The sequence below is a fragment of the Acyrthosiphon pisum genome, chromosome A1 (genome assembly GCF_005508785.2).
Source record: "Acyrthosiphon pisum isolate AL4f chromosome A1, pea_aphid_22Mar2018_4r6ur, whole genome shotgun sequence".
In the NCBI taxonomy this organism is placed as follows: Eukaryota; Metazoa; Arthropoda; class Insecta; order Hemiptera; family Aphididae; genus Acyrthosiphon; species Acyrthosiphon pisum.
The window spans coordinates 60,852,600-60,880,080 of record NC_042494.1 but is presented as its reverse complement, the minus strand read 5'-3'; the positions used below and the strand labels follow the sequence as shown (position 1 = coordinate 60,880,080).

Genomic DNA, 27,481 nt, shown 5'->3' with positions numbered 1-27,481 from the left:
TATTTATATTATATTATATAATCATCCGATGCTCGTTTTCCGTTTCTTCATCCGGTTTGCATCGTGCAGGGCAAGTTGACCACCAATCACTGAATTTGTAATGGAGAAGACACACGTCGACTGACGATTTGCGCAAGTGCCCACATAACAATATTATATTCCACCTGCAGTTGCAAATTTAGATGCCGCATTCAGTTGTAGTAGATAGAAATATACCCGCATCCGACAAAACCTCGGTGACGCGTTATTGGAGACTAACCTACACACATAAGATTAAGTAATAATAGTACATTAGTACATAGATATACTTATTAGTTATTGATGGTAGGTATATACGTACATACGTCTTAATATGTGGTACACTTAACAGTGATACCATAATATGATGCGATGCAATATTGTCGATATAATGACATACCTAACCGCGAGAGACGTTCGGTCCAACGAATACCACCAACGAAAACGTTCGGATACCTTTTTTAAATGATATCAATATGTGAATTTTAATGAATAATACAAATTATTTAGCAACGTAATTTTTCTTAAAATTCACATCAAGATGTGACACATCAAGAGTCGTTGTATTGTAAAGAAATAAATAATAATTAGGTACTTATACAATCAATCGAACATTTTTCAATGTGGTAATATTATAATATAGTTTGTTACAATAAATATTGCTTTAAACAATCGAGCTTTGTTGAAACGAGATTTTTTACCGGTATATTCGTCACGACACTTTACACTTCAGAGTAAATTGTTGTAATTAATAGCGGCTATATATTATTCATTACATTGTTTACTATTGTTACCCATATTAATGACTTGTATTTTCATTACAGTGTTATACTTAAATAGGTACTTACAACATAAATCATTGTATGTATAATGTATATAGGTCATTGTGCTTTTATTATAATTTGTTTCCAACTTTAAGAATGTATTTCAAACCACTGTTGTACTACAGTCCATATTTCAAACGATTTGCCATTTTTTTTTTTTTTAATGAAGAAAAATACAGGAATCGATATACCACGAGTGTAACGAAAGACTAATTGATAAGCGTCATCCGTGGCTTATCGACGCCACAGCATTACATGAAATCGATATCACGGAGCATAACCGAATCGCCTATCGTAAGCAGCATTTTCATTGTACCTACACATTAAGCACAGTACATTCGAGTCGTTATAACTTGTTGAATGGGGATAATAAAATATCATTTAGAGATAATATGTAATATAATTATATATTAACTTTGCCCTTTGGTACTAAGGATACTATTATAAGTCCAAGATAAAGAGTATGGAAAATATGGAGGCTATTCGAAGATTTGAAAATTTTAGTAATTAATGCAATCAACCAATCAACGTTTTATAACTCGTACGCATTTTCCAAGAATAATAAACACTAGATTCAATATTACATATATTTTATATTGTTTTAAAGGGCAATTATATCCTTAGTATAACCTATAGTATATGTATAATATACATCTTAATAACACAGAAACTATATACTCGTTCGAATTTTGATTTAGACACAAAAACATTTTCAAAATAATCATCTGCTTAACAATTCACGCAGTAAAAAAGGTTGGTTCTTATATGAAAATAAAAAGTTTGTTTCGCTATGGTAAATGCTTCTTAAATACCAAATGGTATAAAAATCTAAATAATTGAAAATATGGTCCTTGCGGAGCATACTGTAATGCCAAAAATCAGAATTTGAAAAAAATGCATTATTAATGAAAACATATGGGATAAGCATACTTGGCGAATCATCCTGTATAATAATATAATATAGGCACATAATTTGAGGCCTGCCTCGGGCCCATGTAACTATACGGTAGTCACGCCGCCGAGTATTATTGTAGTACGTATAATATATGTACAATCATAATATTGTGTATCATCCTCCTGACCGCACCACCGTCATCGTAGACCTCTCACCGCCGCTACTTCCACCGCTGCAGCGTCTATATATGGGTTGGGCGGCGGTTGCAACGGTTGCCACGGATGACCTTGTCAAGGCCCAAAGTGCGTTGACCACACGTTTACACCTGACGACCGTAATGATGATGGACAGCGGATAGGTATACCCATAATCTACATCACTCCACGCCCGGCCGAAAAGTCGTATAGAAAGTATTATGCGTGTACGTGTGCGTTTGCGTGTGTTTGTGTGTGTGTGTGTGTGTGTGTGTGTGTGTGTGTGTGTGTGTGTGTGTGTGTGTGTGTGTGTGTGTGTGTAATACGTACTATATAAGTATAACAACTAAAAAACGAAAAAACGAAAACTTTGAAAACACTCTGCTGCTGCATAGTTATTGCTGAGCCACCATGACCGAAAATAACACACACGCGCCCTCCGCGACGTGCTATATCCTCACCTATATAATATAATAATTATTATTATTCGTATTATACACTGAACACTAATGCTTGATGCGTATATAACGATACGCGTACGCTCATTAGTCATTACTCGTGCACCCGTTATAATATTATGTATAGTAATTATTATGTACTGTAATTTAAGTATATCAGTGGTGCACCGAAGGTGAAGGACTCCTGGGTCCGAACTCCCCACCCTATGATCCCTTGCGACCTTGCAGCATAGTACTTTGTTAATATCAACATTTTAATCGATATTTTATTTTCATACCAACCACCAGGTATTATATCTTTATTTCATCCATAACTCGAAAACGTTGATCCTCGAGCATCATTTTCATCTTCGGGAAATCAAATCACATGGAGCTAGGTCTGGCGAATAAGGTGGTCGAAGAAAAACTGCAGGGATGTATGCGGTGATATTTGGCAATATGTGTGACACTATGCAATTTTAGACTGGCCTGATTTTTTCTTCATTCAGCGTTTTGTAAAGGGCGTAGAAAATCTGCTGTATGAAAATCATTTGTTCCAGTTTGTCTCATCTTGATGGACAATCGTTTGTGTTAAAACGGTTTACGAGCAAAACATATTTAAGAGGACACAACACCCACATGTTTGTCTCCGTCTTACAAATGTTAAAAATTGCAAAAACTATTTAGAGTGGGTAAGAACCACTCGGGCTGTAATCCAAGCTAAGCAACCAAATGTTCACACTATAAAGAGGAGAACATTTACTGTGACACTTCGTTTTTATTTTTTAGTTCTGATATCGAAAATATAATGTGGATGTAGCATTGTAGCGTCTTCTTAATCGGTTTCGATGCTTTTTGACCAGTGTATTTGGCCGTACTACTGTTGATTATGCGCATACTATATTACTATTAACAATCAATGATATAATACTACTGATTTTACTGGTTCTGTACCATAGAACCAAATAGCGATGATGTAGGTGAAATTCCTATGCCTGCAGGTTAATGTACTTACCACGAACTTCTACAGATGTAGTGGAACACATGTACATACCACGACGGCCGGACTTGTATCCCCAAAATGCGCTTATTCTAGCAGTTCGTATTAACAGTACAATAATAACAACTATAAATAGAGAATTATACTCCTATTATTATGCCAGTTTGCCGTTTTTGCTATTATGCCGACAACCTGTTGCCTGTTTGGATTCATTGCGAACAACGTTGGCTAAGATGGACAAATTTAGCATATTGGTCGCAAAAGCTTTTGATGAGTTGGCATTTCTTAAAATGAGCTTTTTGTATAGATATAGGTTAGCTGTCTAGTCGTTATATAATTCTACGTGCGTGATTGTAATTTGTATGTGCGTCCTTCACACATGTATAGCTTTCGTGTCCGACTGCAGCAGTCACAAACTCACCGTTCAGGTTCAGCTTATATTTCGAATTCGATAAGTATCAAATGTCTCAATACCTGGTAAATTTTGAATGAAAATCGCCTGATCGCATGTTATACCAGAACCCATACGGCATTCATAACGCCTGTAGCCCGCAGACCACACGCACGCGGCGTAACGGCGATATAATATTAATGTGCAAAAGTAGGTGGAAGTCGTGGCTGCATATATTGTAAAATATGGTATTTGACGGCGAAATAACGTGGTGGTGGCTGCAGAAGTATTATGTTAGCAATAGCTAATAATATATTGGTCGAATAGCACGTGGGCAAATATACGTATCTATACTGCACCATATATATTATATATTATTGCGCACATACAGACCACATATAAATGTATATAAAACTTGCATACACTATAAATATTAATAATCCAAATGGTATTTTACGATAAATCTCGTTGTCTAATAAATTGTTCGCGACTCGTGTTTTTTTCCATAATGGCAAACGTCCCGCGACCAAACCGATGTCCATTAAATCAACGTGTATTGGAAATGAATGACCGACTTTCGGTGTGGTGCAGACATAAAGGAAACACAGAAAGACTGCGCGTGCTGCTGCTGCGGGTGTATAATATCTGTAGGAGAACGAGAGAGCATGAGAGAGCATGAGAGAGAGGGAGAGAGAGAAATAGAACGAGAAAGATAGTGAGGGAGAAGGTCGGATTATTGAGTTATATATTATTACACAAACACCCATGTTGCAAAAATATTATTGTGTGTACAATATAATGACAATAATGTTATAATGTATCGAACGGCGAAGGCTGTTGTACCTATAGGTAAGGTGGAAAATATTACAGACGCCAAAAAAAAGAGAGAGAAAAAAATCACTATCCAATATCTTTGCGAGATTTTTGTTTGACAATCGAGCTCGGAATATACGTGTACCTATATATGTCGTGTCCTAGTATCGAATAATATTGACTATTATATAAATCCGCATTGTCGACGGGTCGCGATTGTGCTGCGCGTAATTATGATTACACGGAGTATTGTGATTGCCCATTATCTTACGAAAATCTTCGATATTCGAAAAACGTACGCACACGGGTTTATGTGGCGTCGAAAATTATTGCACACGCGCATCGCGGTACGATTATAATTTAACTATGGTATTGTATCCTGATATAAAATAATGGGCTCATCTTACGAAACGCAATATGATAATAGGTTTACCTACGCGACTATTGATTTAATATTTTTTCTATATACATGAGAATACGCAGTGTACGTAGACGTCGTCGTATATATATGTTTAGTTGTATAGATGCATTTCCGAGCAATTAAAAAACGAACAGAGTAAAAAACCGAACATACCTAATATTATAATATTGCACACAAATGTATAGTTGAGAAACAACATAATATATGAATGTCCCGTAGTCGTACTGTATACAGGTGGTGGGGGATAGGAATAATACATCATTACAATAATAATATTATTATATAGTACTATATGACCGTCCGTTCGTCTGTATAATAATATGTACCTATATGCGACTATTAAAAATAAATTACTATCTCTGCGTACACACACATATATACAGGTATGAGCTATAGTCGACTAATTTCTCAATATCGCATAGAGTCCGCAGCAGGGCTTTGTATATTGCAGTACATAGTATTGATTGTTATTCGTGTTTTTGCAATCGGACGTCACAATAGTGTAACTTTTTAACGCGTTCGTCGTACACTTTTGCTGCGATGAAACGGCGATGACCGGTTTTTCGTTTAATACTATTATTTATATATTATAGCATGAAAATTCGTCTTCGCCGTGAGCTCTCGAGCCGTATGTTATACCCAGAGGTGTGGGCAGTATTTCAATTAATCAAAAGTATATATTATTACGTGAGGAATACATTTTGTGTATGATATACATTTTTAAAGCATTTTGTAATAGGTACACAAAATAATATTATCAACTGAAATTTGCAAGAATGATTCAGTGTTGTCCAGGACGAGTGAGAATGAGTGATACAGTATTTTAAAAAAACTTATATTTTCAAAACGGAACATTGTTTTTGAAATTCGTGATTAACATAATATTTTATTAAGTTTTTAAATATTGCTATGATTGATATGCATAGTTTATTTTATAATGCATTTCTCATAATTTTATGTGTACACTATACAGAGTTATTCACCTAGCATACTCATCCCCATTCCCCAGATGAGATTCTGGTTTGTTTTGAGGAAATACCGAAAAAAGTTAAAATCGATCTTTTGTGTGTATCTATATTGTGTATAGGTACTCTGCAAATACGTGGTCCCATGACACAAATTGACCATCACGTAGTATCGATACTAGCGATATAATTATATCGTAATAATCGATATTATCGTAAATCGTAATAAGCCACGAGATTTCGCCAAACCACTTTTTCGTACTTCCAATACTGTGTAAGCCGGATTCACAGCTACGTCGTGTGTCGTGTCATGTGAGGGCTTGGTTATTGGGGCTACAACTGGTAACCAATATGGTTTAAAAGTTGGTTGTGGTTAATTCTAGGTATACTCGGTTGCAGCACGGTTATTACATGATACCAAAAAATTAATGCCCAATCACAATTCGATTTTGATAGACACGACACTCACGACACACGGCAGAGCTGTGAAGCCGGGTTAACACCGCTGACAATATAATGGTATATAGGTATAGGTATCTAAATCTAGTATAGTAACATATGCTATATTATAATAATATGATATATCTTAATCTATGGTATAGACTAATAGCCAATACGTATATTATGTACGTATTGTAGTTAATTATTTTGAACGTTATACTAATATGACATATTTTATTATTACACACTGTGCTATACTGTGCAATAATTCAATGTGCACAGCAGTGACGTAGCCAGGGGAGGAGCTGAGAGCTGCAGCCTCCCCCCCATGAAATGTTAAGAAAATTTAAAAATTATTTTAATGGTCTATGATAGTCTCTCAAAAAGTCTTAAATTGTATTTAAAATACTTAAAAATTTCCTATAAGTATTAATACTTTTCAGCTATCTATCTGTGCTAGTACGTATTTAATGTGAAAAATTTTAAAAGTTGATCAGCCCCCCCCCCCTCTGCCCCGAAAAAAATCCTGGATACGCCACTGGTGCATAGCATAGATACTAGATATAATATTATGTACGTACTAAAGGTGTGTTAAGACTTAAGACTTTAAAAGAGTGGTGTACACACTAATATGTATAGAAAAAGTATCTATATTGATAATATTATATTTAGCTGTAGTACGCCTGTAATTTAATTTACGACTTATGATAGTATAATATTATAATATAACATAAGAGATAAATATAATAGCATACGAGTATGCTCGTCCTCGGGTTTAATTCGATTGGACGGCCTATATTAGACTGTATACAGCGTCGTACCTATAAGACGTATAATATACGAAATTAAGTATTACCTTTATATATACCTACGCGTGCATAATATATTGTAATAGCTCGCGAACGAATTTCGTACTCCAATATAAAGAATTCCATCGGTCCCTCTCATAATATTTTAATACTCCTATTCCTATACATATATATAAATATCTTTATATATTATACTATATTTAATATAATATCTATTTTGCGTGTTCTATATAATATAATATGTTATTATACGTATAAATAAGTACATAATAACAGTCGGTACTCTAATTATTTAATCACAAGTATTATCAATCCGCGAGACCTCGAGCCGTACCGAAAAATATCTACTAATTATATACGCCTGGCGCGCATGTTCAGATGCGTGCGTTACCGGCTATTTAATACATTATTATATACGTATATAAATAAAATATAACTATGCGCATTGTATACTATAAAAATATATGAGACGCATTGTGTCAGAACAACTTAATCTCCACAAAAATAAAAAATTTGTTTTATTTAAGAAAATAGTGTTAAAATATATAGAATAATAAATTAATGTGTATCTATATAATATAATATTTAAAAAACGAATAGGTCCGACCCTCAAAATACAATTGTGGGTCCAAATAAAGAAATGTTTTTAAAATCAGTTCGTGCGAATCGCACCAGCCCGAATTCACTCGTATTGTACTACAAATACACATGCGTTACTTACACTTTTTTTTCTTCTACCGAACTATACTGCGGAAAAGACTCATATTCTAATAGATTACGTTTTGATTTCCAGAGAGGATTTAAATGTCGGCGTCGGCGGTGGAGGTGGTGCCGGCGCGTTCACTCGCTGGCTTCGCGAGTTTAGACGTGAGACTTACAAAGTGAACTCTGCCGGAGGTGCATCCGTTGGAGGCGGCGGCGGCGGAGGAACTTACCACAGCACTGCAGCCGAAGATGGCAGGCGAAGGCACTCGTTCAACGCGCACGACAAGAGCGCTCACCACCGGGCGGACCAGAGACTGCAGCTGCAGGGCGGCGGCGGTGGATCACACGTCTCACTGACGTCCAAGACGCAGGCTTGCAGACGGGCAAACAGCACGGCCGCACCAAAGTCCAGGTAAGTCCGGATACTTTAAAGTTTAATTAAAGTGTTCATATTATAAAACGCATAAAAAATATATATATATTACCTATGTAAGTTTGAACATGATACCCGTATACGTCGTAATTATATTGTATGGTCTAATATAACAGAAATAATTAACCGTGTTATGAGTTACGACTTTTGTTTTAATCTAAATTCAAAAAATCATAACAATAATTATAGCCACATTAAAAGATATTTTAATATAGATTATGATAATAATAATAATAAAAATATTATCACAAAATTAATCGATTCCGTTATATACGTATACACACAATTGCACTGCACTATTGCAGTCTCACTGCATTTTTCTTTGTGAATATAGGTATGCGTCTATGATACCCTTTAATCTATATTATTGTACTCACATCATAAGTGTGCAATGGCTACACAACCAAAAAAATAAATACTATAAAATATAGTAAAATATGTATTAATTTTCAAAAATATTTATATTAAATATAACAAATTATTGACTGCAGAGTGTGCTATTGGCCTAAACAAACGGTCCCTTGCGGTCAGTGTATATAAACACCAGTCTTGTACCACGTCGTTACTTATATAATAAACACATATCGTAAATACTCGCGGAACGCACGTCACATTGCCACGCCCATCCTGTACACCTATCACATCTTTAAAAGTCGATCCCGATTATAATTTACTATCGGATTTGTATTCATCGTTACGGTTTGTACCTCGAGGACAGCCGTGGTGTCGACGTGTTTTTAAAATATTATGTATTATTATTTTAACTCGATCTTCGCCAAACAAAATATAAGTCATACATTGCCACTCCTGCAACCACTCGATATGCACATATATTTAATATATATTACTATAACTACTATATACACTAATATATAGTATTACATGCTCTGCACTACACACATATATATATATAGTGTTATTATTATCAACGTCTGCACTCGTCAGCGTATAATAATATAATATAGGTAATATATAATAATATATTCGAAATAATATGCAGTGTGAAAACGGTAACGGCCTCGCAGAGGTGTGATGACCCAAAAAACAAAAAATAGTAATAATAAAATAAAAATGAACGTTCGTGAGATCTACGTCGTGACCGGATCATCCGGTGCCACGTTACCCCCACGCACACAACCACATTTTTATTTTGTGTAAGTTCTACTCATACCTATGTATAGTTTAAGTACACGCGAAAACAATAAACTAGGTTGGGAGCGTTATGGCCTTGAGCCAATGAGAAATCTAAGGGCTGCAACTGATCGATGCGAACGATTAGTTAACCGGAACAATCGATTGTCTGCAACGCGTCACGTACTGCCCGGTAACTTGTGAAGGCGTATTTGCAGAGGAAAAAAATTGTATGTATAATCACAATTATTGTCCAGTTGTCCGACGTCCTCCTTGTCCGCTCCAGTTCAGATACGAACACACTTTGCGGATACGCCCCGACCATTCGTCGACGTAGTCGAGTTAAAAATTCAGACCGATATTCGGCAAAATCGCGTTGTATATTGGCAAAAACAATCGCTTTCGCGTACCAGTTGCAGTCATATTGTATTCTACCAGCGTGTATTATCATACCTATATGAGACACATGCGCCATATAATATATACCTAAATAATATGTTGTAATTGTATAGGTGGATTATCTAATTGAGTACTTACCTGCAGGGATTAATAACTTAATTGTATACCTACTTTTATTAAATAGCGATGTCAATATAATTTATATTTTTATTAATAAAATTGTATTAATATAATTTATATTTGATTAATAATTTTGAACGTTAGCGAGTTGGGTTTATTTTTGTATAGTTTTCACCTTCATTACATCATAGTGACCTTGATTATCTCCGTGTCTATTTTTTTGTACCGAAGAAAATATCTGATCATTTTTTCACCGTAAATTTCTAATTTTTATTTCATAATTATTATATTTATCTGTAGATACCTATATTATTATTTTGTCTGCGTATTCATCGATTGACAACAATTATTTAACACCAACAATCGAGGTCGACATTGTTAAACATAATATTTTTGATTAATGTTTTTTAAGATCCCTCGACATCTGAACTATACGTATTTGAACTCTAGTTTGATAATATCTTGTACTTACTTTGTTGTGATGACATGTGATATTTATCGACCGAAACAGAACGTTATTTTTTGATCTGAAGCATTTAAATCTCAACGCTCGAAGGTCGGGGTCATTTACCATGCATCCGGTTATACAGGGCTTGAAAAGAAAAAAAATCATATTATATTCATACGAGTTCATTCGTTCAGGCGGTTAGTCACCATAATGGGTGGATGAACAAAAAATACAAATAGACACCGTTAAACGGACCTTCCGGAAACACACCCCCGCTGCCTGTAACTTGTACGCACCTCCGAGAATAGGTGTATAAAAAGTAAAAATTCGAATCTGAGTGATAATTTATTTACAAAACAGGCGATGTCTGTATTTGAATGATTTCCGACAAAATGTGTTTATTCGACGTGTTGGTGTATACTATACATACTTATGTGAGTGCGTTTGTGTATTAAATTATATTATAGATATCTGATATATTAGGTATATATTAAACCGATACATTTTGGCAAATTTTTAATAACGATATTATCAGATGGAATAAAAAACACTATAATAATAAAATAGTAACAATAGAATAGCATAGGATATAACCTTCTGAAATATATTCATATACTTAAACAATAAATTATCATGTCTACTTTACACGGTACGAAAAAATTGGAAGAAAAAAATCTGGAAATATCGAATAACAACGTATTTAATATTATATTTATGTCGTAACGATTGAAAAAAATACGTTTATATCTGTATCCGCACGGGAGCACACTGGCGCGATGTCGTCTAAATAAAACCTGTTGAAATGAAATAAATCTACCTATATAATACGAGCGACGGTTGTTGGCAACGGAGGTGACGTTAAATATTTTATTTTGTCAATTAGACACTGCGGCAACAGTACATAATACATTTTATAATGTACAGCGACATAATATCATAATTATTATTGCTGCACCGACGACCGCGGAATATGATAAATAATACGAATGTTTAAGTCGACTCTCGTCGTCCCCGACCACGTCGAATGAAAGATGATCGTATATTATAATATTATATTATTATTAATAGGTGATAATATACAAACGGAAATCGTAGTGTTCGAGGAACAAAAGAACAATAACGAAAATAGATATATGCGTTTACAGTATATATAATAATATTATGTACGTATATAGTGTTCCGACGCAGCTAATTTTATACCCGATTTCCGCGTGAACCATGAACTACCGCGTTTACCTATATCGCATTATATATACTTACCTATAGCCAGTGTACGATGCGATGATTCGTCAGGCTCTTGTTCACGGTGTCGTCCATTCGGCTCGGTTCGCCAATATAAACCGTGTCTGCCTATACCGTTTGCGAAGCCATTGCCAAGATCGCTAAACACTGCAGTTGTAATACCCATATGGCATATATATATATATATAAGCACAAACTATAGTATTATAAATAATAATATTAAATATACCTATATTTAATTATTGTACAATTATGTCGATTTAATGGCATATATAAATATTATTCGGGCGTTCAGGTGCTATATATCGCGATAATTATGAATTATATGACCATAATATTATAATATGTATATCAAATAAGCCTACTATAGCATACATATAAAGACGTCTTTCGCGTGAATATAATCATAGTATATTAAGCAAGCGAATGTGATACGATTATTCACATATAATATATTATAATATACGTCATGCGATGATTGTCAAAAAACCACTCGTCGTAAATCTCAGCAGTCGCAAAATTAATATAATATGTTTGGCACTAAACGCCTATTTAAATTTCATTTTTTAAACTCATTATCTGAATTTATCTCGGACACGATTTTGACATCTGTATGGGTGGGTGCCTAATGAATTATGTATGTGCAGTAATCCGTCTGCTTTATATTATACGTTGTTGCTATATTATACCAGCTGCATTATATTATATTTTTATGTATTTTATCACGTAGGTAAATACAATTTGACAATAAATTGATTTTAAATTTTGAAAAAATGGAAACACAAAACTTAATCGTTCAGCCAATAAGTCAATTATGACAACTCTTTGGTTATAGCACATTTATATTATTATAGTACTATGATACTACCTATATACATAGGCGCAAATAGCGTTTGAGATTTGGGGGGGCTAATAGAGCCTTACTTTGATAATATTGAATAAGCTAAAATGTACAAATACAAAATGTAGGAAATGTTTGGGAGGGCTATGGACATTTTTGGGGGGCTTAACCCCTAAAGCCTCCCCCTCTATTTGCGCCTATGCCTATATAGGTAGTTTGTTGTATGTCGTTGGAAACCGGATGTTGTGTTCAAAAAATAAAACACTGAATTTAATGAAAAACGTGGAACGTTATAATATATAGTCATAATTGTCTCAATATAAATGTATTCGTTATATAGCTGATAGCTGCAGCAATCAGGATGATGGTGATAACTGTTTTATTTTTTGTAACATACGAGACGCGTTATCGATTGATATATCAATATATAATATAATATATTATTAAATTTGTGTGTTTGTGTGACACGCATACAGGTCAACTATATATTATACATTATTATAATGTCATTATCTAATCAAGTTTGTTCAGCATTATAATAAAATAAACAACTTCAGGTGATCCGGTAAACATACTTTATAGGAAATAGACTTAACCCGTTCAAATTGAGTGTTAAATGAATAAAATGTGCAGTGTTTGAATGGAAATTAGAAATTTTTTTCAAACCGATTTAACGAGAATTGAGATATGTGCGCGCGCGCGAGAGACATTTAGAATAAAGCGCGGGCGGACTAAATTGTGACAGTCGACGGATACGATTCGTGATGACGGGGATGGAAGAGAAAGTCTCGTTATTTGTATGTCATATATATATATATATATATATATTATAATACATGTGTGAAACCAAACAGGATAATAAACGTGGTCGTGTGCGGTGTGAAAGACCACTAGAGTCTTGAGAACAGACGATATAAATACGAGCGAACGAATAGAGTTGCTCTCTGGATATCTAGGAGATCGCGAATTAAACTGATTTCAAAGTACCTAGATGACAGAAGAAATTAGTAAACTAAATCGGTCGATTTTAGAGTGGAACGATAATACATAAAAGAACAATGAGTGAGTACGTGCATTTGTATCAAGGTATATTGCAACCTACCATAATAACAAACACTGCAGGGTCTAAGAGAAAATATACAATTTAAACGCCTAATATTGTTCAATTGTTTGCCTACAAATGAAATACCTACCCACCTTTATACAATATATAATTAATTATAAAATCAATAAAACGCATGATTACACGTATCTGCACTATATTATAATTGAAGTGGAGCAATTTCTAGGGGGAGGGGGGTCGAACTCAATATAATATACTTTATAATAAACGATCACAATATATTATACATAATATGCGTACTATATTGTTTATAATGCACATGACAATAAAACCGTAATGGTGGATCTTAGTAAACATTGAGATTGGCGGCAACTTTCCGTTGATGCAGTACGTTGGGGAAATCCAATGAAGTTCTATAAAACTGTGACCCGCTGGACACGACAGTGGTATAAGCTCACGAATGCTCAGCGGTAAGCTGAGATGACCACAGTAGGTATACTATTCGTGAACTCGCACATGAGCGGGAAACAGTGATAATATTTTCCTTTGTTCAGTCTTCTATGAAAACAGCCGTCGTCGGTCGTTTTCTCCGCGTCCGTCGCACGTCTTTCGTTTCTTGATAAAACCGTTTTTGCATCGCAATCCCGAGAAACATTTTTGTATGGTACTGTACGGTGTATGCTTCACTTCGCGTTTTCTGAAGATTGCGCAAATCATCATAAGGTAAGACACACATCAGTCATCTATGTAATATTTAAAAAATAAACTCACCTGAACGTATTGTATATATTTCAAGATTAACGAATACTAATTGTCATATCTTCTATCAGTACTATTTTCGTTCTATATGTATTATACACGCCGTTCAGTCGACAGGTAGTTTTCATTGCCTCTTTGCCATCGGTGGTTTTCTAGTTATTTTCATTTAATTTTTATCTTCACATTTAAATTATAGAAATATGTCCATAAAATGTCTCAATAATTTACAAAATAATGCAATACCAATTTTTCCATAGTCGTTTAATAAAATCACAAAGTTCTTTATTTAATCGTATCAATAAACATCGATGATATAGTCAATGTACATCGATAGTAATTATAATACCTCTATACTATACAGACGATATAATATAGTAAATGAGAACTTCAACTCTAGCAAGTCAGTACGATACCATACAGTATATACAATTATGCCACATATTATATAAGAAGTGAAGAAAACTGCGAGAAATAAGTACCATAATGTTGACAAAGGAAGTGTATAGACGATTCCGGACGATAATAAGGGCATAATATTATAACCGAATAAAGATCGGTATCGATCACGCCGATCGTAGATACGATACATGCGGCAACTACAACAGGTCCTATAATATTATGTTGATAATGTTGCTGCGTACGCGTGAGACTGCAATAGGTGATAAAAAACAAATGAAAAAAGTTAATAACGTTCGAAAGGAAAGTCATAATATACTATTACTGTTCGGTTCGAAGAGATAAAATATGTGATAACGAGAAGGCTGCCGGCTGCTGCTGCTGCTGCAGAGTCGGCTGAATGATTATAAATATGAGAACAATCGTATATTATTATTTCCGGACAACAGACGCCATATATCGCCACTTAGCGATGTACACGACCGGAATGCACAGACATATTATTATTATTATTACTCAAAACAGCAATTAAGAGAAGTACGTTGAAACATTTACGGAGAATTTATCTTGTTTGACCTTCTATCGGAAAATATAAAGAAAAATAGGGCGTAATTAAAGATGTTTGTATGTAATATGTATAAATACAATGCAGTGGGCTTAAGAGAACTCCTGGAAGAGTATAAAAAAATGGAATGCAATGACATATCGTTGAGCTTAATGACGGTAAACAAAGAAACGAAGTAAAGAAAGAACATATTATTATTATAAAATCTTAATGAAATGATCATCGGGTATCTGCAGTATGAATTCCGGTTTAATTAATACTGTATGTATCAACCATTTAGATTTGCAGCAGAAGGATGTGGAACCAACGAGACTAATATATATATATAATCCGATCGTTTACCGTACCTCGTATGCAATTTTTTCTCTTACAAATGTTGACACTCGTCACACGAGAGGTGGTTAGTAAATCTATTGAACACTTTAAACACGTCTCATGCAATTATGCAGATAACGAACGCAGATTACAACTTAAAAGCGTCAAATAACTCAAAAGGTTTTGTGGTTTTTGAATATGAAGTAAAAGTGTAATATATTTCGGTACCTACAGGACTCCGGCACTTGTAAACACTAAAACCTTTAAGTAAAATATACTTATATAAGTCTCGTAATAATAATTATGATAGCCAAATAGCCAATAGGTAACATGATAATATTATGCGTTTACTCAACACCGCAGGCGGCATCGGCGTTAGAGTCAACGCAATCACGTCCGATAACGAACCACATATTATAATATAGTCGACGCGTCATCGGGTCCGCGTTTCGAGGTCGTCATCGCGCACTACACGCATTATTTTATATTGTCAGCGCAACTTGCACAGTATATAATATACAAATGTGTCGTGTGTGTATATGGAAATCGCAGCACATATGGTTTTGCCGTGCCATTATGAAAAAAAAAATAAAAAAAAAAAATACAACGAACGAGCCGTTTGAAATCGGTCAACGCGCGCGTATTGTACTATTATCATTATTGTTGTATGTGTATTATAATATTATAGTGTTTATCTCTCTCTCTCTCTCTCTCTCTCTTCTGTCTCACCTATTTCTTCCATTTCTTCCGTTTCGGGACTTGGTTTTTTTGTTTCGCGATTTCAAAACCAGTTGTCCCGTAGTGGTTAGAACCGGGGGCTCCGGGCGCGGTGCTTTTGATTTTGAAACGTGAAGACGGCGTAAGACGCACGAAATACGCGTATGTGATATATTATACATTTTATGTACAGATAAATGGGCGAGCAAGATCACATTATTTCACACTCGTGTTATAATGATAAGACATATCACGTCTTATCTGGTTGTGTGTGTTCTCTCGCGCACGCGTATAGAAGGCGTGCAATAATAAAATGTATTGTTATGTGCGTATACCTATATATAATATTATATAGCGCGAGGGCTGGCCATGTCTCGAAATCGGCCATTGTTTGTTTTCGAACCGGTGACAACAATCATTCCGATTTCCGACGTAGTACTTATAATACGTAATATATATCTATAAGTCTATTTAATAATATTGCGACGATTTATAAACGACGCCGTCGTCGCGCCATGGCGCCAAGTACCTACTACGCTAACAACGTGTAGCGAATATCGTACAGGTTCGCTGAAAAACGCTTTCTCGCGTGCGCTCGTTCCTGCCCGCACCCCTGACCAGTGACCACGGATGTTATCCTCCCGCCTCCACGCAATGTGTCTTTTATTGTTTATTATTATTGTTGTATTATTTTTTTTTTGTTCTCCACAAAAACCCATCCTACACGGGTAAAGGCTTTCTCCGAGCCAGGCGCCATGCACGCGTGAGAATTTTCCAAAAGGAATATTTAAGAAAATCGAGGACCAACTAACTCGCACCACCTACCCATAATATAATAACCTAGTATATAACATTATAATATTGTATACATAACTACATAAGAATGATGAGATGATATTATTTATTTATTATCATCGCTGTGACGACAAGATTCACAATATACACATATAGATTATAGGCACGCGTTCCTATATCGTATGCCGTCGACTATTGCAATATATAATATTAAATAGTATACGTGGTTGTTATTATTATAGGTATATATATATCGTAGTTTACAGTAGAGGTGTACACTTGGAAAAGTAAAATTGAAAACGATAAAAAACAAGGTATTCTGTATGACGTATACCTACGAATATTATTGCCGATTCTCTTTCTGTTATATGTTGGCACTTGGCAACTTGCATCGAACTGACGATTTTCTCAATATAGCGCGTCCACGTAACATAAAACTGTGATTATTTATTCTCAAGTTGTAAATGTCGTTTATTATTATTATACTTACATGGTTTATGTTCGGAAAATAACGCTTAATCATAATAATGATGTAGAATGTTTACCCATCCGTATGAATTATTGACGGAATCGAAAAAAGTATTAGGTATGTATTTAAAATTCAACAAACTATAATATATGCTTCATTCAATAATATTTCGTTTTGTTATTACTCATTAGCATTTTTCTGAAGGTTAGGTATAAATAATATATTACTATACAGATTTTTTTTTATTTTAAATTTAGATACAGTGATGTCACAGTTGTATACTGTATAAATATAGAGTCTATATACTTATTTTGCAGAAATCGTGGATTTATTAGGTATCACATTTTTGTACAAACATAATATAATATATTATGTATAATAATATTGGATTGTTGAAAGTTGGTAACAATATATATACTCGTTTTATGTATAACATTTTATACATTCGATAAACTAAAATTCGATGACTATAATAGTTTTCTAGAAGGTTATTGACATATTACTTATATAGTTGTATAATATACGCTTAGTAAAATTAATAGTAAAATGTAACTAACTGCATGAAAACACTTTGTTGAAATATCCGTGGGAATAATATTACAATATAATAATAATTAATAACATGAAGTATAATTAATATATTATAGGTACTAAGGTAAGAGTACTGGTAGGCGGTCAAATAATTTTCTTTTATGCACCACGTTCAATCTTATTGTAAATCAAAATAATTAATCTATATCGCTAAGTTAAATGTATCGCATACTTAGAGCTGTACTATACTATGCATAGGTATACACATATTGTGATGTATAAAAAAACTCACAAAAACCTATGTTATGATATGATACACTTCGAATATAGGATTGCGTAATTTGTCATTCCTTGTTTATAATATTTATGACGGTTTAATCAGATTTCTACGGACAAAAATCAAAATATTTTAGATACACGATAGATACGCGTACTATGCTTTAACATTTCGACTTTTCTTGATTTTCTCTACAAGATCTAACGACGTTATTCGGGCTGTATTAAAAACCACGTATTGCATACAAATCATCGTTGCATCACACCTCGTGCGACCGTTTCTGTGCGTCGTCAGTTACTCGCACATCAGGCACGATGACGAAGACGACGACGAAAACGCACATATTATCAAAAACATTAGGTACATCACACGCATAATATTATAATTTCTCACTGAACTATATTTGATCGATCGTGACCGTAATAACGCGTGTTTTTTTTCAGCTAGCCTTATTGCATATTATTGTTTTTTTGTTCGAAACCGTAAACAAGATGTGACCGTACATAAAACATATTATTATCGAATTGGGCGAATTGTATCACAAGTCACAACTCGTATTATACCTGTATAGTATAATATATATTATGTACAGGCGTACAGCATAGAGTAAGAATATTATATACAATATATGTATTAGGTATTTAGGAAGCCAAACATGTAAGGTATATTTATATTTATTATAAAAGCAATATCACAGGCCGATTCTTATGTATTTCATTATATTGCTGGCATTGTCCCTATCATACACACATAATTACCGGACTTTAATGAGTGGTTTCACGTGGATACCATAATGTGTTATAATATTTTAGGTAGGTTGTCTAAAGTTTGTGTTATTATTGCGAATATAATATCATTATTAAATCTGCGGACTGGACTGGCCACTAAAACTGGATGGATATCAATTATATACAGACATACACTATAATGGGTATTACATTTTTTTTGCGACGGCCAATAAAATAACGTTGCGCAATGACGCCAGTCCTAATCGAAAGATAAACGGTTCCATTTATATTATACACAATAATATAATATACATTATGATGATTATATACTTATATAATATCGTTCGCTAGGTATTTTTTTTTTTATTGTGCTTAATTAACATCGACGACAAAGGCCATTAGTTACAATTGTTTACAAATACATTTTTTTTTTTCATGCTTAAACTTAAATTTTACTGTACAGATTTGTTTTTCTTAAGAATTTAAGGATTTGTATGGTGGTATCTGCGTCTGGTCCGAGTGCTGCATCTAGTGTGTTGGGTATGTGGAAGTTTCTATGTTCATCTGCGTATTGTAGGCATTCAGTGTTTCGCTAGGTATGTCATTATAATAATAAACAAGTGTGCGTGTTGTCGTTATAATTATTATTATTATATTAACAGAAGAAACATTGTAAAATAATATTATTATTGTTCTACATATCAGGAACGTATATTTAGTGTTCCAATAAAATTAAATCAAAAACCGCGTACTCGTATCTTGTCGAAAAATGCGGGCAGATCAAATTAAGATTTCTGTTTTACATTCGCATCGGAACCTGTTTCGCCCGAGTTACCTTAAGTTCTTTTTAATAACCCATCATAAACGAAAAAATTATTTGTGCTTTTGATCACATTATAACGACAGTCCGATGATGGTGTCAACAATTATGGACATACATCTCATTTCCTAAACAACAGGGATAGGCACTGGCGTATGTTTTTTATTATTTTTTTTATTTAGCATGCTGCGTTATAAAATTTATATTTTTAGAATTTTATAAAAAAATTAGCAGTTAATAAAAATAAAAGCCTCATTCGAATACAATCAGACTTACGGGACTTTTAAGTTTTGAAAAATGGCCCATATGGTAAGTATTTGAGCGTTTCCCATCCCTCTTATAATTATAGTACAGCCACGTTATAATAATATATTCTTAGGACAACATACCTAACAGATAGTTATGTTAAATGAAATATCCAAATTATAATATTTTAAAAATATTTATCAGATAATGAGCGTTATCTACAGGGACAAAAAATGGCAGTTACGCTCTGTACAAAATATTACATTATTTATCTGTTTAGTCACATCTTTGGAATTTCACCAACTGTAGGATCGTGCCAAAAACCATACAACAATGTTCAAACCTATCGTGTGCGAGTCATAAAATGTTATTCAATCCGGTATCGGTTCTAACGCACATTTTCAGTAGAAAATTTCGTTCAACTTGTATCTCGTCGTATTTGTGGACACGATAGTCCGTCGTTAAAAACGACAATTTAATTAGTTATTAGATATTATAATAATGTACGTATTATGAGTATAATTATTACCTACATTACGATTTTCGGTTTACCTTCTAGAATTCGTTACGTAACTCGCGTATATTATTGAGATTTGTAGGCATTTCGGTAAAAATCCAATGCCGTCGCGGGTTCGATTTCATTAATATTATTATTATTGTTATTACCCACGTTAATATGTTTGGACGTATATAATAATATAAGAATATTACAAGAGTAGGTATTATAATGAGGCGGATGTGGAGAACTATATACATAATACACAAATATACACACGCGCGCGCTCCTCTACCTACGGTAAAGACAAAGAACACATATACAATATATAGGTACATATTATATATTTAATGTAACCCGTGCCTGTTGTTATTAGGCGTATACATTGTATACATACCTCTAAGTATATATATATATATATATTTATTTAAACTCATCTGAGAACAATTACGTTGTTCTTCGCCCCACTACAACCCGTAATAATAATATGTATTGTATACCCGTTATAAAAATCGGTAAAATACTATCATTTACTCGGCCTATCGACACTTTCACAAAACCGGAAAGCTAAGAAAATCGTAATTCACTGTATAGTTCGTCCATGAAATATATAATAATAACCAGCTGTGTATTATAAATTATAATACACATATTATACGGATGCATTCCAAATGTATAATAACAATAATAATGTGATTGTTTGGTTTGGTATACGATTTGCGTTGTGTTTTATCCTCTTCACCACGAAACAATTATGTCGTAACAGTAGCCGACGACAATAATGATAATATTAATTGGTATTCGCGTGTACCTCGGGCAGTTGAGAAGTGCCTCTGCAGCATTTGAATTCGCATTTAAATCACGGCCCGTGGAAATGCGTGTGTACAATAGTTAACAGTAGGGAGTCGTCGGTAATAAGAACTCTTAAAACATTATCTAAAATTATATAACACTCCACTGTCTTATTTCTGTGAAGGTATCTGATCCAATTTTAAACACCATATTATTAAAAAATGTTTTAATAATATTGTCTAAATATAAGCAGTATTACTTGAAAATAATTTTTGTAATAGTTTGATAATTGTTACAAACAAGTAAATGTTTAACATTAGAACTGTTAAACAAAATATGAGTATTCAATTCCATAAAATCCGGGAAGTCGATCTGAATATAGTAGGCGTGTAGTATACTTTATTATTGAATAGGTCGCTTAATAGTTAAAAATATGACATATTGTGTTAAATTTGAATTCAATAATAAATCATTTTTTATACTAATACGAGAAAAAACTTTTTATATCATTACGGTGTGTCAGCCAATATTTTTAAGGATATTTTATTATATATTTTAATTGATATTAGGTATTTTATTTTTCTATATTAGTAATACTATATGGTATTTTGAACTAATTTTTGCAAAAATAAATTGCATAGTATATTATACAATAATTATAATATTAATAGCTTCAATTATTAACTCATTACGTCAGTAGAAGTAACATTAATAATTAGGACAAAATACCTTAATCTTTCTTATTTTGTTTGAATATCCCATTTTTTTAAAATTTTAACTTGAAACGTTTGAAAAAATTGTGCCTGTGCATTTTGATATTTTTAAATTTTAAATTAGTATAAGAACAGTATTTAAGGCATCTTATACTAAATCGTCAAGCTTTTTGACCTGCAAGCCTAACATTTTTATCAACTAATTAAAATAAAATATAAATAGCTCAAAACGAGCCAACCTATTTTGAAAATTATACCACTTCTAGTAAATGCTATAATATATAATAAATTTGTTGAAAATTTCATGTATCTACGATTATTAGTTTCTGAATAATAACAAAATAACTTATGAGTAAAAAATTGGCTTTCCGTATTAATATCCCCATATTTTTTTTTGTTGTTTTTCTCAATTGGCAATTTTATTATTAAGAAAAATAAGGATACCCATTAGATACCAACCGTCCAACTAGCTTCAATTTTCTACCAGAAAACACACTTCAGGATGATGTGAAGCACTTTTACTATACTATAAAAAGTGTCGTCAGTTACAAAAAAAAAAGATACCTACGTCATTGTAATCCGCTCAGAATCTAAAATTATATTATTATGTCTACACAGAATTGGCAATTTTATTATTAAGAAAAATAAGGATACCCATTAGATACCAACCGTCCAACTAGCTTCAATTTTCTACCAGAAAACACACTTCAGGATAATGTGAAGCACTTTTACTATACTATAAAAAGTGTCGTCAGTTACAAAAAAAAAAGATACCTACGTCATTGTAATCCGCTCAGAATCTAAAATTATATTATTATATCTACACAGAATTATCTTAAGAAGTAAGATTATATATTTAACTATATTAATATGTATATTTGTATTCTTCATACATATTAACTTTAAATTACATATTTTAGATAGGTACAATAATTGTATAATACGTTTAAAATCTTTTTTTTTTTATTATATTGAAATATATCTACAATCTATAAAATGTTTGTATGTACAATAAGTAGGTTTAATAATTGACAGTAAAACGAGGTTGACATGAATCTTAAAATTAGGGAGGATACCCAGTGGTAACACCATAGGTGCAAATTGACTAAATTTTTTGGGGGGACTCAAGCCCCCCTCCTCATAGGCCATATTGCTTAGTACCACAGAATATAAAAATTAATACTAATTACTAGATTTTGAACTGGAGGGACTGTAAGTCCCCCCCCTATTTGCGCCAATGGGTAACACCCTATAAAGTGACAGTAACATTGATCATTTTTAAAATTTGAAAGGTTTTACTTGGTGGCAACATCCAGCACTTATTCTGCTCACCTATAACGTTTAAAATATAATAATTTTTCTCACTGTTGTTCGTTAATAATATTATTCAGCAGTAAGTACATTATTCGTAAACTTTTACTCAAATACTTTACATTTTACAACTCTCATCCGCACCTATAATATCCAGTCTCAGTGTGCTGGTTAAAGTGGACGTCATATATTATTTTAGGTATTATTAATGAATTCGTTATTTTGTACTTTACACTCGGCTAATAATTTATACATTATTCACGACTGCGGAACGAGTTAAGTATTTTACGGAGTATATCATTTACGATTGTGAACTGTTCTCGATGACGGCAACGCATCATATTATATGATTATTTTACAGTTGCGTTGCAGCAGTACTGCTATCCATTTCCATGCACGTATAAATTTATTTATCTGTTGAAACGAGTTCATGCTGCAACCGGACATGTCTGACAGGAGTATTTATTATTTAATAACAAATTAATACATCATAATAAAAATTATCAATAGTTAATGGCCAATAGGTATTCATCGGTCCACATTCTTGGGAGTACCTATATACCTAATATTATATTTCTCACATTTCAGTTAAGATATTGAACAGTAGCGTGGAAATAAACGAATAGTATTATTAAGTACACTTGACAAAATTAGTTTCAAAATTATTGTAGGTGTTCCGAATACGACAAATGCAGTAGGACGTGTAGCCGTGACCTTACGTAATTTCTTAGCCGACTACGATGTAAAATTCTATGATAATATGAAATTTGCCATTTTGATTCGTATTTTGTAAGTTTAGAAACCAAAAGCTTAAAAAATGTTATAGCTTGCGTTTTCAGATCAAATGTTAAACATATTATACTATTGACAGATATAGGAGAGCTATCCCACATGTGTTGTCTCCGTCTTACAAATGTAAAACATTGCAAAAACTGTTTTGCGCGGGGGAAGAACCGAGAAGGCTACAGTCATAACTAAGAAACGAAATATTCACCACATAAAAAGGAGAACATTGGTAGTGAAATATCATTTTTATTTGTTCGATGTCGGAACTACAAAACAAGTTATTCAAGTTTGAAAAACTCAAAAAATAATGGATTTTGAAACTATAAGAACTTTTTTCCGGTCCGCTAAAATTTATGAACTTACCGGACCGTTTTTACCGGACGATGATATCAAATTATGATACCGGAAGTGATATCAAAAAAATTAAAAGAATATTTCACAGATAATGTTCTGAATTATATTGTATATCAACTTGGAGTCTTAACTATCACTACAGCCTGAATGGTTCTATTCCATGCTAAACTGTTTTTGCTATGTTGTACATAAATATTGTAAGACGGAAACAACACATGCGGGTGTAACTTACTCTTTATGTTGCCGCTCTATACTTAGAGCTATCAGCTAACGCTAAGCCAAATAAGACTATTACTATTAGATACATTCTTTCACCACCATATTTTTAAATTTTATGTATCATTACCTAAGTAAACTAAAATTAAATAATATGCAGTTTTAGTCACTCTTCTATATAAACTTATCAATGTAAAGTATTTGTACGGAATTATTATTTACTACCCACTGGTACACGTAGTGGATTTATTTTCACATAAACATGTAAAATTGTGAAATCACAATATTTTCAGTCGATCTTTTCATTTCCAAAGTTTTATTTTTGATACGCGTAATAAGAATGTGTGCAGTGTACACTGTGCACGGTAATGATGTTCTGTACATAAATTATATTATGCAGCGAATACGGCGATAACTTTTTTCCTATTTTTTTTTTCGTTTGCACTGTCGTCGCCGGACTTGTCCGATTCCCGCCATCGAAATGCGTACAATAAAACGGGTTTTTCAATTATTTTCACGTTCTGTGTAGGTATAAAGGTATCTGGTAACACACTCGTACCATATATAATATTATTAAAGGTAATAACGCATCGTACACGCTGAATATTTTTATAAGCTCCAGTTTTATAAGCCGTTTTCGAATTAAAAATATATTCCGCGAATATTATTATTTTTTTTTTCAAATGTATTTAACTGTTGTTATTATTACTATCCATCTATACGATTCACTATATAATATTATCTACTGAGCGTCTGTGCCAATATAATGGAGGTACGAGTCATATCATATTTTATATATTGGGCGCGTCGTGTATAATGTGTATATAATATTATGACGGTGTGCGCGTTTTTTCACTAGGAGAAAATATTGTAGTTAACGGACTCTGTATATAATCTAGATTATAATATTATACACTCGAAAAATGATTACGATAAACACAAAAAATTATCATAAGTCGAACAGTGTTTTTTCACGTAGGTTGAAGCGCTTTTCTAGAAATCCCGGTTTTGATCGTATATAGGTATAATTGTATATATAATAATATTATATAAAATATGCATGCGCGTGTGATGGTTGATTATGCAACATATTCGATCGTTCCAAATATAACGATACTCGAAACCAATTACTTTTAATTTATTCGTTATACGTCTACTTTGAATATTTTTAATATGATTTTTAAAAATTCTTCAGACGACTATTATACATAAACATAATATTATTATATGGATACAAAGCTGAATGAATATTTACGATGTCAAAAAATGTATATAATTAGTTCTATTAGTTAATTACTTATATAGCAACTAGTTATACAACTAGCAGTTCATTTTACTGATCACTGTAGAATAATCATATAGTACACTTGGGTAAATTTAATGTGCAATGTGCAGCCATAGTCATGTAGGTATTTAAAAATATTATTTTTGTGGAATTCGTAGTGTCTAATCAATGAAATCGTTTTTAAGTAAAAAATGTACCTACTTATAAAATAAAAAATGAGTTACTGTGTGTTGCATACGAGATGCGAGTTATGCCACTATTATGTGGGACTATACCATTATGGGATGATGGTATTTGTATTTAAAATTTTTAGTGAATATATTTCCATGTAGGTTTAAAACTAAAATAGTATTAAAGTAGCGGATTTTAAGATAATATGGAAAAGCATTATTATTATTTATTGTAATAATAACAATGTTATGTATACAGTAGTAGGAATTAAAATGTTCGAATTACAAAATTATAATTGCACTGTGTATAATAACGTAAGAGCATTTCACATTATTTGCGGACTGCGGTTATGAATTTTAATGTTTCGTCCTAATTCTCATTAATTAATATGAAATGGTTGTGTTATAATAAGGCGCATAACACGAATCGTCTATGCGTTACAATATACACCAATTATTACTCCAGAGAACCACAGTCCACAATAACTTTGAAACCCACTTTAATCAGTGCGTAATGTAGTAGGCCATAAAATCCATTACGTCATATCTACAAGATAATAATTATTTACAATCATAATATATCTCAGTGTGATAATATAGTATCATAACTCACAACAAACAATATATGGGGGACATGATAATGGTACTGTCATTTTTTATTTTGTCAAAAACATAATTTTTCATTAAAAATAATAAAATAATATGTATTCAATTTAAGAAACTTAAGTCAATTGAATATTACAATAAATTGCTTCTAATAAATATTAAGGATTTTTATAGTTGTTTTTCCTTAATTTTTTAATCACGGAGATACACTAAAGGTATCACTCATCGATACATCTGATTCTGAATCAAATGTCACATTGACATTGTTCTTATACTTTTTAATATATTAGAAAACTTTAAAACATTTTGACCTGACACGGACCTGATAATCGATTAACCCGATCAGCCCGAATAACCAATAGCAACCAAATAATAAATAAATACTAATTTAAACTAATTATTTCTCTTATAACCATTAGCAACCATTAAAAAAAAAAAATTTCCACCGTAAATCTTAAAATCCACGATTGAGCGGTGGTAGGAGGGTGAAAAATACTCTTCGTACCTATTCTTCATATACCTATGAAATACACAACATTTTTTT

At 32.8% G+C, this 27,481-nt stretch overlaps 1 protein-coding gene across 3 annotated transcripts in view; it reads left to right on the top strand.

The window, feature by feature from the left end:
* Positions 1 to 27,481, top strand: part of LOC100166532 (protein Shroom) — a 173,540-nt gene that overhangs the window by 43,848 nt on the left and 102,211 nt on the right. For all 3 annotated transcript variants that reach the window (XM_008183349.3, XM_008183350.3, XM_008183351.3), the window contains exon 2: positions 8,002 to 8,325. In XM_008183349.3, the coding sequence (XP_008181571.1) occupies positions 8,002 to 8,325 (324 nt within the window). The remainder of the gene's footprint in view (positions 1 to 8,001; positions 8,326 to 27,481) is intronic.